The sequence below is a fragment of the Thunnus albacares genome, chromosome 20, assembly GCF_914725855.1.
Source record: "Thunnus albacares chromosome 20, fThuAlb1.1, whole genome shotgun sequence".
Taxonomy (NCBI): domain Eukaryota; kingdom Metazoa; phylum Chordata; class Actinopteri; order Scombriformes; family Scombridae; genus Thunnus; species Thunnus albacares.
In genome coordinates, this window is record NC_058125.1 from 5,034,875 (window position 1) to 5,047,351 (window position 12,477).

The 12,477-nt window shown below is 40.4% G+C and overlaps 1 protein-coding gene across 10 annotated transcripts in view; it reads left to right on the forward strand.

The window, feature by feature from the left end:
• The first annotated feature begins 4,959 nt into the window (after positions 1-4,959).
• The window catches only part of abcc3 (ATP-binding cassette, sub-family C (CFTR/MRP), member 3), a 54,320-nt gene continuing 46,802 nt past the window's right edge, over positions 4,960-12,477 (forward strand). For 4 of the 10 annotated variants that reach the window (XR_006399322.1, XR_006399323.1, XM_044336955.1 and 1 more), the window contains exon 1: positions 4,960-5,323. Coding sequence is in view for 8 of the 10 variants with exons in the window: in XM_044336955.1 (XP_044192890.1) it covers positions 5,288-5,323 (36 nt within the window). In the remaining 2 variants the exon portion in view is untranslated. The remainder of the gene's footprint in view (positions 5,324-12,477) is intronic. The other 6 variants (XM_044336958.1, XM_044336957.1, XM_044336954.1 and 3 more) reach the window with 2 other exon arrangements.

A 12,477-nucleotide genomic window follows, 5' to 3' on the forward strand; every position in this document is an offset into this window, starting at 1 on the left:
TTTTACTTTAAAGTCAAATCAATAACATTTCCGCTATGTTCTCGTTACTGCTGGGAGGAGGAAAACTGTTGGATAAGATCTTTGTACAGCTCACGTTGTATAGGGTCTCAAACAATACTAATACTAATACTAATACTAATAATAACAATAATAATAATACAAAACTTTATTTATATAGCACTTTCCATACAAAAAGATGCAATACAATGTGCATCACAAAACATGAGACAAAAACGTACAAGGACAGCTGCAAGAAATACCAACATTGAAAACATAACAGAAAGGATTAAAGAGAGACATGGATATTTAAAAACGAATTAAATGTAAATAAATAAAGAAAAAATTAATACTTCCGGTTTAAATATAGTAAAAATTTTCTACACATTATGAAACCATGTGACTGAGCTGGTGGCAGAGGAGCAGAGTCTTTCTTTGCACCATGAACCGAGTGAACCAGAGCAGCAAACATTACTGTGTCCACTGCTCCATCTTCTGGTTGCGCATGGGACTGCTATGACGTAAGAGCCTTATAAACTGTATTACATGCGCGTGATGGTGTTATGTGTTCATGGCATGATCTGACCACGTGTGTTCGACATTTAAAAAAAAAAAAAAGTTTCTACCAACACAGCTGCAACATTACAGTTCTTCTGATATTAATAATACTAACAATTAACAACTAACCCCACAAAATATAATACAATAATGTCAATTCTTTTTGTTCCGTTACATTTATCTGGGTGCTGTAGTTCGTTGGAGTTATTTACATATGTTATTTCATTATGATTTACATGCAAAAGATATGATAAGCTTTAAAAATTACACAACAGAATTGAGCAGTTAGTACAGCTTAGACCTCATGAATCCTTAACTACTTTTTACAGGTTTTTATGGGTCCTATGTTCATCCATTCATATGTTCATCCATCAATGATATAACACTGTGAAGTAGCCTCGGGGACATTTAACTGCTAATATACCTACTTAAAGGGGTGCTCCAGTGATTATATTGCACTTCCATAAAGACAGATGTCTCACAAGAGACAGAAAAAATAAGCAGAGACTGTAATATCCTGCCTTTGAGCCCCTAATATGGATAAAGGTACAAAAATACTGGATTCTATATTCCCTGTAATGCAACCAATAGCATTGAGTCTAGTAAATGCTCTCATCTCCACACCCTGAGTTTGTGACTCTGGGTTTTCATTCAAAACACTGGAGTCTCCAAGACAAAGCTCCAGAGCCATGCAAGACATTTATAGAGCTGTTCACAGGCTGAGAAGCACTCTTCATGACAAGTAAACTGACCTGGATGTATAAAATTGGTGGAGTGTCCCTTTAATTTAAAGCATACATAAAGCATACATTTTTGATTTTAGTATTTTTTTGAGTATTTATTTATTATGGTACTGCTACTTTACTTAAGTAAAGGATTTAATCACTTTTTCAACTACGTATTACAACTAAGTAGGTAATACCAATCTCACTGATCCTAATCCTGATTGTATTATGATACATTGTCTGCTAGCAGGCTTACCAACGCTAACACTGATACAAATCCAACTTATACTAATGGTGATATTCTAATGCTACAGCTATAAATGCTACGATGGGAAATGGAGGCAATGATATACATATTCTCGTATTCTGATGTATACTAAAACAAATACCAATGTAGTTCTCATTAATGCTTCTACTACTGGTGCTATCACTAATGCTTATTTGGGTACAAAGTCACAGTTATCCCCAACTGACCACTAGATGGTGTGCTCTGCTCTGGTAACACCTGAACCAGGTGTGACACTGAACAGTTTACAGGAGATCTACTTACATGGCCCTGTTATTTAGAAGAACAATAAAATACAATGAACAACATTAAAATGTTAGGAGTATGCACAATATAAAAATTTGATGTTTTTTTAAATTCATTTTGTCCTATTTACATAGTGAATTAATACTGAAGGCATCCTGGGCCTTTAGCAACTTTTATTATATTGTACATAACACCTGCCTATTCTCAGCTAAGTTTCCATATACCTAAACTGAGCGCAGTTTTGGATCTCCTGCGTAAATCAAACACCATCCAATGAGCCAGAGGGAAATCCCTCCTGGCCGGCATGGAGAGATAAAAGGGTTTACAGAGCCAGGAGTGGAGCTGCTCTGTATAGGCTCTACTTGCATAACGTGACACTGCTGATACCTGAGGACTTGTGACAGCTCCTGCAGTGTAAATACAACACAGGGCTTTCCTCAGGTGTCACAGTACACTCACACTCTGCAGGTCCTCCTCCGGGTTGCCTCATTTACCTGTGCAGCATCAGAAAGGATATCCAACTAATCATGGACACATAAGCATCTGCCTGTGAGCCAAGGTCAGCTCTTCTTGGAACATAAGAAGAGAACAGAAGGGCTTAACGTCCAGTAATCAGATCCCCTGTTGGCCAAGGAGGACTGACACTTGCAGCCCCGGAGACTTAACAAAGCCTTACTTGCTACGTGCCTTTACAGCACATAAAGCAGCAATTCCAGCACAATATAGTTTGAAGTCAGTGCTGCCAAAGTTTGCAGGACAAATGTATTTCCTAAACACGAAATTCCCTCTTCCTACTGTTATCTCTCTCAAAACAATAGAAAAGAAACGTCTGCAGTTTTACTAATCGAAAACAATTTAGCGCATAGTACATTTCTTCTTGCTTGCAGAACGGTGCCTGACCTTGGTATGGTAAGCTCTATCTAATGTTTTTGTCAAAACTGATTAATCACAAAGAGCCACCATCACAACTCAAAGATTACTGAGAACTTTAAAGCTCGGTATCGCAGAACACTTTATCTCAGGCAGATATAACCTACAGTGCTGTGAGCGCACAAATACAGCCTCAACCAAAACAGAAGGACTCTTTGGTATCATGCATTCTTCTGTCTTTTATAATGTGTTTGAGGTAATATCAAACTGCAGCGGCATGGTTAAAAACATGTACATATTTTGGAGTTTTACTTGTTGGTTAATTGTTCCTCAAAGGTATTCATAGTACTGCAATCGGTTGTCCACATGACAAGTGACAGATATAGTTCTCTAAATAATAAAAATAAAGACAAGTTCAAAGCCTGCTTACTTTCTCACATCTGCACACCTGACCAATCACTGCGTAAAGTGGGTTTGTGCTTGTCGGATTGTAGGTTTAGGAAGGTTACAGATTTACTGGGCTACCAATTGCAAACAGGTTTCAGATATTGATCCATGTGGGGATGTTACTCCTGTGGGGACGTTACTCCTACCCGCATTTGACCCATCCTATCTAGAATGGGGTGACAGGCAGCGGACGGCCACATGTGGGGGGAACTCCAGCTCTGAGGCCAGCAGCTCCAAACAGAGGCATGCATCTGTTTTACTGTGAGAGGAAACAAATCACATGCTGTGAGCATTTTGAGGATGCTAAGTCTGGCCGCTGATCCTGGACCCAGGGCTTCCTGCGGGCCTTTAAAAAAAAAAAAAAAAAAAAAAAAAAAGCCAATGTGAAATGAGGTTAAGCTAGCCCTGAGCTTTCTGTAGCCTCAGTTCTATTTTTACTGAAAATGCTTTTTCTGTCTCAGTTGTGAGTGATCTGATACAAGAGTGCGGTCTCTTGTATCCACAGGGAGTTATTTATTTTTTATGCTATATGTCGAATTGGTGGTAAGATGTATATTACGTTAACTGTAGGTAAGTTGTAGTATTCCATCCATATGTCTTTTTGATGGAGAAATTCTTTGTGCTCCCTGGTGCAGGAAAGTATTGACGTGGCACCTTCTCGGAGTTAATATTTAGTGATACTGAACGGTTGTACACAGTCATGCAAAAACAAGCAGGTCTAACAGACAAGTCTTTGATACTATACAGTCCCATGGTGCCTTGCTGAGTGTGTATCAACTGCGAATGTTATTCCTGGTGTCCCGGGAGAGATGGCACAGCTGTACAGACCAGAGCCCCCCCGCCCCCCGGGTAAGTCCATTACCATCACCGGTGGTGACTCTGGTGGTTGTCATGGCTCTACTGTACACATCTCCATTAGCTGTGTGTATAGTTTGTGTACAACACGGCAAGGATGTACAGTGTAATATCATTGGCAGCTTTTCTGAAGTACAGTGATAGTCTTACAAAGTATAGGACTATACAAGCTCACCATAAACAACACATTTTAATTCATTCACTTTCATTCAGAAGTCTCTCAATTAATGTTGTGTTAAATTACTTGCTTATTAAGAACACATAGGATAAAGCAAAGAAGGTGGATAATGTGCACATCCAGTTGGCTACAGGTATATACACACAGAAATAACCTCCATCTACAATTAGGAGATCATGTGATACTAAAACAGGGACACATTACTCACACTCACATCACAACTACTTTAGTGAATGGTTTATGTGAATTTGGATTTTGTGTCAATTATAAACCGCTCAGTGTTGTGCTGAAAATACCTCTACTTACTGAATACTACAAATTCATTCAGTGTCATTAAAAAAAAAACCCTCTTTCCTTTTGTGCTTATGTAGCCAAGAGAATTTGTAGGGTGGACCTGTTCAACAACAACACAACTCACATTCACACTGTAAGACATAATTACACTGAGAGCTGCCATTCAGCTGTCAGCTCTCACACACACATACAGTACATTTGTAATATATCTTTCGGTTTGGAATTACTCCAAACGTTATATATTTATAATTAACGCAATTTAATCCAGCCCTCCCCTCTAGCCTGGTGAAGACCACTAAAAGCTAAACTTTAGACTAGTTTTACCTTTACATGTCACTTTTTCCCAGCACCGTACCCGACTACATGACTCGGCAACAAGCCATGACTTCATGTTGTTGAGTCATGTTGTGTGTTTGTGTGTGGGCTTGTATGTGCGTGTGTGTGTGTGTGTGTGTGTGTGTGTGTGTGTGTGTAAGAGAGCGAGAGCGAGAGGGGGGCGGGGACTCATGAGCGGACGCCCTGCCTTGCCATCACGACAAGCTCCCATAGAAATAATTCTTCGCTGGCTCCGGATTACTTTTCTTTTGCGCCTCTCAGCAGCAGAGCGGAAGGAGCGGAGTGTTTCCTGACGCAGGTCGGTCCACGCTGTTAGGGGACACAGAGAGCGAGGCGCCTCCACAACACGTACCTGTCTGTGTGGCATGTGACAGTCAGCGAGTGTCTTTTAAAGCCAAGGAACAGGAAAGCTGGTCGGCAAGAAAGAGCTCGACCTGTAGAGGGGATAAAGAGCTCTCCGGTGGTTCCCCGGTCTCCCGCCGCGGACGGACGGAGATGGAGCGGCTGTGCGGACCAGAGCTCCCCTTCTGGGTAAGTACGCTGCCGTCACAACCGGTGTTTGACCCGGTGTTTTTGTCATGTTTACCGTGTATGTCACAAGATACTGTAACTCCGTTGGCCTTGTGTGTACTTGGTGTATTAGCTACTACCTGACAGGGTTGTGCAGTGTTTTGCTATTGTCTGCTTGTGTTCTCTTTCCGGGCAGCCATTCAGAAGTACAGTAACGGTCATAGCTAACTATAAATAATCCACTTAATAGCATTTACTGTGTTAACAAGCTCCCAATTACTGTCATGTTGAATTACGTGCTGTATAAAGAAGTCGGACAATGTAGCCTACTGTTCGCTTCTCGAGGAAGAACACCCGATAATTAACTCAAGTATGGCTAAATATGAATGTTTTTGTAGCTTTCTGGTTACTTACGACATCTGCGACACAGTAAGGTCCGTAAACTTATCTGAGTCAGTATACAGCAGCTAACTTACGTCCCTATGGGAATATTATAGTGGGGATAACAACATCATGGAATAGGAAGTAGCTAGCCTAATGGATAGTCTATTAATGACACACTATAGTCCCACTGTGAATATTTCTGTGTGCTGGTAAAATCACAGACAGTGTAATTGGAAAAGTCAACTTATACAAATATGATAGGAGACAAAAATACTATGAAGAAGCTGTCGCAGTTCTATCACTGTTTGGCAACACAGACATATAACCTGTTGAGTAAGTACTGATTAAGTGTCCTTAATATTATAGGTAAAGAGAAACACCATAGACTATAGTAAGATAAGGTAACTCACCAGTACCACAGACACATTAAATCCCAATGTGAATATTAGGGAAGCTCTCTTTTTCTTTCGTCGCTTAGTTTTCCTCAGAAATCCACAGTAGCATTCACTACACCTTGTTAACAACATGGATGATGACAGTGAGCTAAAGGTAACTGGGGTCATGTCCAGTGACCTGGAAATACTAATTAGGGTTCAATGCAATGATAGAAACTTCATTCATTACCTACACCTGCATAGCAGCTCCTTAAGTGCACAATAGGTTGAAGTCTGATACTGATTTGTGTGTGATTTTATCCCAAAGCGTACCGATTTTGGTTCGTCATGTATTGCAAGACATGAGGTCATTGGAAAGTTATTGAATTTCAAAAAAAAAAAACAAAAAACAGATTAACAGCTCATACACTGCAGGGCTCCAATTTCCACTTATAATTTATTGCACCAAGGTGACGTTTCGAGCGCTACTGCTCTTCATCTGACATTTGCTCACTCTCAGCCCAGCACCTGCCCTCTTCCGTTTGGATGTGCATGCACACTCCTGTCAAAGTTATTGAATTTGACAGTTGTGTCAGTGTCAAACTGCTTATAGTGCTGTTTATAGTGGTGCAGTGTTCCCCACACTAGCATAGGGTGATGTAGAGAAAAAACACAATTGTGTAAATATTGTGATGGGGATGTGAAATATGACAAAACAGATGTTGTTGTTGTTGTTGTTGTGCAGTCAGCGGTGGCTTTGTCCTTTTGTGCTGCAAATAAATATACATAACATATTTCTTTCTGTGTAGTGAAATCAGAATATTCTCCAGCTTCATTTTCAACTATGTCCACCAGCAACAATATTCAGGATGTTCAGTAAACATTAGCATCCTGTTCTGATGCACCAGTGAAAAAGCATCCTCGGTCACTAACACAACACGAGTGTGTCAAGTGCCTGCAGCCGCTTCCCAGTAACGACCTTCCTGTAGCTCTTCCTTGCCCTCACACAGTATTGCTCTGGGTGGCTGGACGTTGTTTGTGGATGAAATAACAGACAGAAAGTGTTTTTCTCTAATTCAGCCAAATCTCTGTGAGTAATCAGGGAACTACATCACATTGATTCAAAAAATCATATAATTGTCCTGTATTCATTGAACACAAACCACTGCATATCACATGTGACTCTGTCAAAATATTTAAATTTGCTGATGACACAACAGTGGTAGGAGTGATTTCATGCAACAGTGAATCAGCCTACAGAAATGAGGTCTTGTCTCTGGTTGACTGGTGCTGTCTCTACAATTTGAAACCGAGCGTCTCCAGAACTAAAGAGCTGGTGGTCGACTTTCATAGAGACGGGGAGGCTCTCTCACCACTGACCATCGCTGGCCCGGAGGATGAAAGAGTAGACAGCCTTAAGTTTCTCGGAACAACAATCTCTCCCTCTATGTAACAGGATGACAGCTTGATCTGCATCATCAAAAAAGCCCACTAAAGAATCTTTTTACTGCGCTCAAAAAGTTTAGAGTGTCCAGAGAAGGGGTTGCTGTGAGCTGTGTTAGAAAGTGTTCTCACCTTTTTCTATATATATATATATATATGGTATGGCAACTCCACAGCTCAGCAGAGGAAGCAGCTAGACGGAATTGTTTGCTCCGTCTCAAAAACCATCAGCTGCAAACTCACCACCCATCTCTGACATCTCTCAGCACAAAGGTTGAAAAATGCTACATGACTCCACACACCCTGCCAACCATCTCTTATAACTCTCCCCTCAGAAAAAAGACTCGGGGCCATCAAAACTAAGACACCCTTTCCTCAACAGCACTTACTGCGGAACCATCCAATTACTAAATGGCTTCCCAATTCTGCATCAGCACTTTACCAAAGCAAAGCACTAACTACTACTGTACTGTAAGCACCAGACGTTTTATTTCTATTTTGCACTAGACTTTCCTCTTGGACTGTTGATATCTTACATCCGTGGATTTTATATTATTATTATTAACTGTTATGCTGTGATTGTTTGTTGTTCTGTCATGGGCGCATAAAGTTGTATGGCAATAAAATATTGAATCTTGAATATCAAAATCCAGTATTGCCAAAAAGTAGTCCGGCTTACTGATTTTCAGCATTGCTCATCATGGCCTAATACACCCAAATGTGACAGTGGCCACCTTGTTATGAACAGTATGGCAGAATCACTGATGGTAGATACATTTATATTATTTCATGGTTGTCATATTGCCCAGTGTTTCCCCTAGGTTGACTGCTTTGGCCTGCTGGGGGTGGGCAGTAAAAATTGTTGGACTATACGGGACAGAGTGAACTCAGCAGCCACACATCTCTCTGTTCTCTATTTCTCTGTTTAGCGTTGCTATTGTTGCTAACTTTGGAGCTAACCCCCTCCACTTTTCCAGCAGTTGGAAAAACAACAGATAAGACTTTTCTTGGTGTTGAGACGCTGCAGCATTTATTAACTGACACACTGTAGTCTGTACTATACATTTACTGCCTGATTGACAACTTACAGCTAACCTTTTCCTCTGCTCCGCTCGCATTCACCGCCACTTTTCTGTCGCTCGCTCTCTCACTCAACCACTCACTCGCTCTATTCCTTAAAAGGCGCTACGCTGCCAAGAGTTTCTCAGGGAATGACAAAGAGGTTGACTCACGTTTTGGTATGGCGCTGCACAGACTCCCAAATGCTATTGATTTCTGAATGAATGGATATTTGTTGTTTTTTTTTTTTGGCTTGGCGGCCTTCCAGACCTGTTACCCATCCATGACTATTGCTTTTGACAGTTTCTTGGAGGATGAAAGTCTTTTATGAATCTCTGTAATTGACTCCAGATTTCAAAAGTGATAAAATGTCTTGCAGCCCTATTAGTAAACAGCAAACAGCAAATGTATAGCTCCTTAAGTGCATTATTTATGAATCAGCTTGAATATGTATCAGGCAGTACTTAAAGTTTTAGGGCCAACTTTGGAAGTATTATGTGAAAGTGGAAGAGTAGCGGGGTGATGGAGATGAGCCAAGATGATTGGAAACTGAGATGCAAGGAAGTGTGTTATAACAAATGCTGGGAATATAGATGATCCACTGAAGGTGTGTTTCAGTTGAATCACATCAGTGTGACTGAATAGAAACGTAACCATCTGTAGCGTTGTGCCCACCTGTAAACACGCTGTTAAAACGGTCGGAGCACGTGGTCAGACTAAGGTACCATTGCTGCGAATTGAGCCCAGTGTTTGTGTCTCTGTGTTATTCAGATGTCTCCATGCTTGGGGCAAATCTGATTATACTGTCTGTGTCATGCTGTATCTATTTGGTGTGGCGTCTTTGACATGAGAAATTTTGGAAAGCCTTTGAGCCACACAGCCATGAAGAAACCTCTCTCTGCACCAGACCCGAGAGATTTGAGGCACTTTGTTGTTTGAAAAAGGGTTAAGACTGTGCACCTGATTTTCCTCTGGCTGGATATTACACTAAAGGCTGGCTTGTTTTCCAGGCCATCTGTGGTGACCTAAACTAACTGCTACTGTTTACGTCCACTTCATACAAACTGAAGGCAGTTGTAATCCTCATGCACTCAACAGTGCGCACGCGGTGCAATTCGGGTTAAGTTCTCCGGATTGGTTCAAGGAGTTTATGTGCAATCTCATTATTTGTAAAAGGTGTTAAAGGTAACCTACACCTTTATCTTCAGCTGGTAGCTCAGACAAGATTTAGCTTAGTAAAATCAGTACACATATTGGTCACTGCTTTGTTAGTAGATTTATGAATCAGATTTCAAGTTTCCAAGCAGACAAGTTGGAAGTCCTGCTACTCCTGTCAGCATGTTTGTAACAGATGCTTTAAATTGAATTCATTACTTCACCTTGACAAGATCAACATGGATCAAGCAAACAAGACCTCTTTGATGTGTGATTCAGAACTGATTTGATTTTATCCCAAAGCACACTAACCTTTAGATCACAAACGTTCACGGGACAATTCAATTTCATTGAAAAATCCTTGATTTTTACATTTGTCAGCGCGGCTACCAGGAAGTCTGTTTAGAGAAGTGCTGCTGTGGTAAATCAGTGTTCCCCTCAAACAGTCTGTGTGATGTAGAGAAAACATGCTGCGAGTCAATATTGTGATGGCGGCTTCAGCGCGTCTGTTGTTGTTTGTGCCGGGCTGTAAGACAGGTGAATGAAGATCTTTGTGTAATGAAATCAAAAGACAGCATGTTCCAACTTTTCCAACCTCTTCAAACAAAATACCAAACATTTGACTTTTCCAGCTTCTCAGATGGGAGAATTGGCTGCTTTATCTGGTCCTCCATTATAGTAAAGTAAACACTTTGAGGTTTTGGACTGTTATTCGACAGACATTTAAAGAATGTCTCCTTGATTTCTAGAATGTTTTTCACTGGCATTTTTCAGTGTTTTCTGATGTTTTATAGACTAAACAATGAATTGATTATTTGAAAAAATAATCAGCTTATTTATCAGTAAAATAAGTTGCAGCCTTACACCAGATAAGGCTAAAACTAATAACTATTTCATTAGCAACTTTTAATCTGGCTCATTTCAGATTTGAAAAGCTGGAATGAGTGAATTTTGGCACAATTTATTATCAGAATTTTCTGTTGATTAACCATCAAATCATCTCAGCTCTACACCAGACACAATCAGTTATTCTGCATGATAAATATGCACTATATCCTACTCTGATGCACCAATAAAAAGTACCTTCAGTCACTAACTTAACACATCGTCATCCTGCAGCTGCCTCACAATAAAAACCTTTACAGGATATGGCTCATTTTGATATTGCAGCAATGTGCTGGTGGTTTAAGCCGAAGCTATGATTGTGGTAAAATGTTTCTCAGCCCTATAATCATCATGTAAGTGTGTGTATCATGCTTGCAGTAGTATGATGTAAAAGGTTAAAAACACTGGCAGTCCGGTTGTATTTGTGGTACAGATCGGGTCATTCATTACAGCCACAATAGTGAACTGTGTTATGAATACATGGCAGCTAATTCATGCAAATTTCGGAGCATGTAGCTGGATAATTTGGCTGCAAAGTGATTGGCATGTGGAAAATTATTTGCATGTTGTGAGTTCCTTGTCCCGGGGCTTTGGATTATGTAAGACAATCCTCCTCAACAGATGAGGTTTGTACAGTTGTCAATTGAAATATTATGGAAGCTTCAAATTTTCATTATTCTGAGCGTTTTGAAGGAATTCCTGTCCATCTTGGATTAAAAATTGAGATTTAAAGTAATTCTTAATCTTAGAAACAGCAGGTGGCAACTTTTTAAAAGCTTTTAACAATATCCGCAATTTCATGACAGCCGGGCCGACTTCAGTTGCCAAGAAAGATGGTGTGATTATGATTGAAAGCTGCAGAACAGCTTCTAATGGACTTTGTGGTGAGATGGTTTTCCCAAGTCCAAAATATGTTGCAATTAAAAATAGAGTCCTCGACTCATGATTTTCACGGTGGACTCAGAGTCGGCACTTCAGACTGATGCATACACACATAGATATACTGTAGATGTATTATCATCTACAGTATATTTATCTTGTTACATATATTAGGTTCTTATGTTGTTCATTTGTTTTTCAATACAGCCTCCTATGAGAAATATTATTCAGGTCTTTGCCCAGTTACTGCATATACAGTCAAATCAAGCGCACCTGCAGATTAGCCGCCCCACACTAAACTGATATAACAGCCACATGAGTCTCATGTTTTACATGTAACACTTCATCATCTGTGATGTGAAAACGTCAGATTTCCACACAGTCAGTGAAATAAAAAGCTTTGCTCCTGTTATTAGTTCCGTTATAAAATCCAAGCGCACCACAGACATCTCTCCTGCTGGCTGCTAACAGAACTTTCAGCTGAAGAATCGATCACACTGGACGGTGGAGGAGACAAGACTCTGTAAAAATGAACATCCTGTCACCTTGTTACCCTGCCGTTACTCTGCGTATAATGACATGGGAAATAAAAACTCAACTCAGGGGATTATCAACTGAAGCATCGACTCAGCGACTTTTAGGGAGCAAAAAAAATACCAGTGCACGTTCAGCAGCGGCACAAATGATTCATTCCAAGTCTTTTGTATGATGAATTTGATATTTGACATACAGTGACTGCTGTCTTTAGGGAAGTATTAGTGAAAGCTGAAACAATGTCGGTTCAATCATCCTAATTGTTCATCTGTCGTCACCGTGATTTGAACCCCGCCTGTTACACGCAAACACGAAGACACAAACGCATGTATCGACTGTGCTCTCCAACAGGAAAAGCTATGAGTATTGTATATACTGGAAGGTGTAGCAGAAGCAGACAGAATGTACGGCATGTAGTAGTACACACACTAACAGGCTGATCCAAAGCCTGTTTATCAGCAG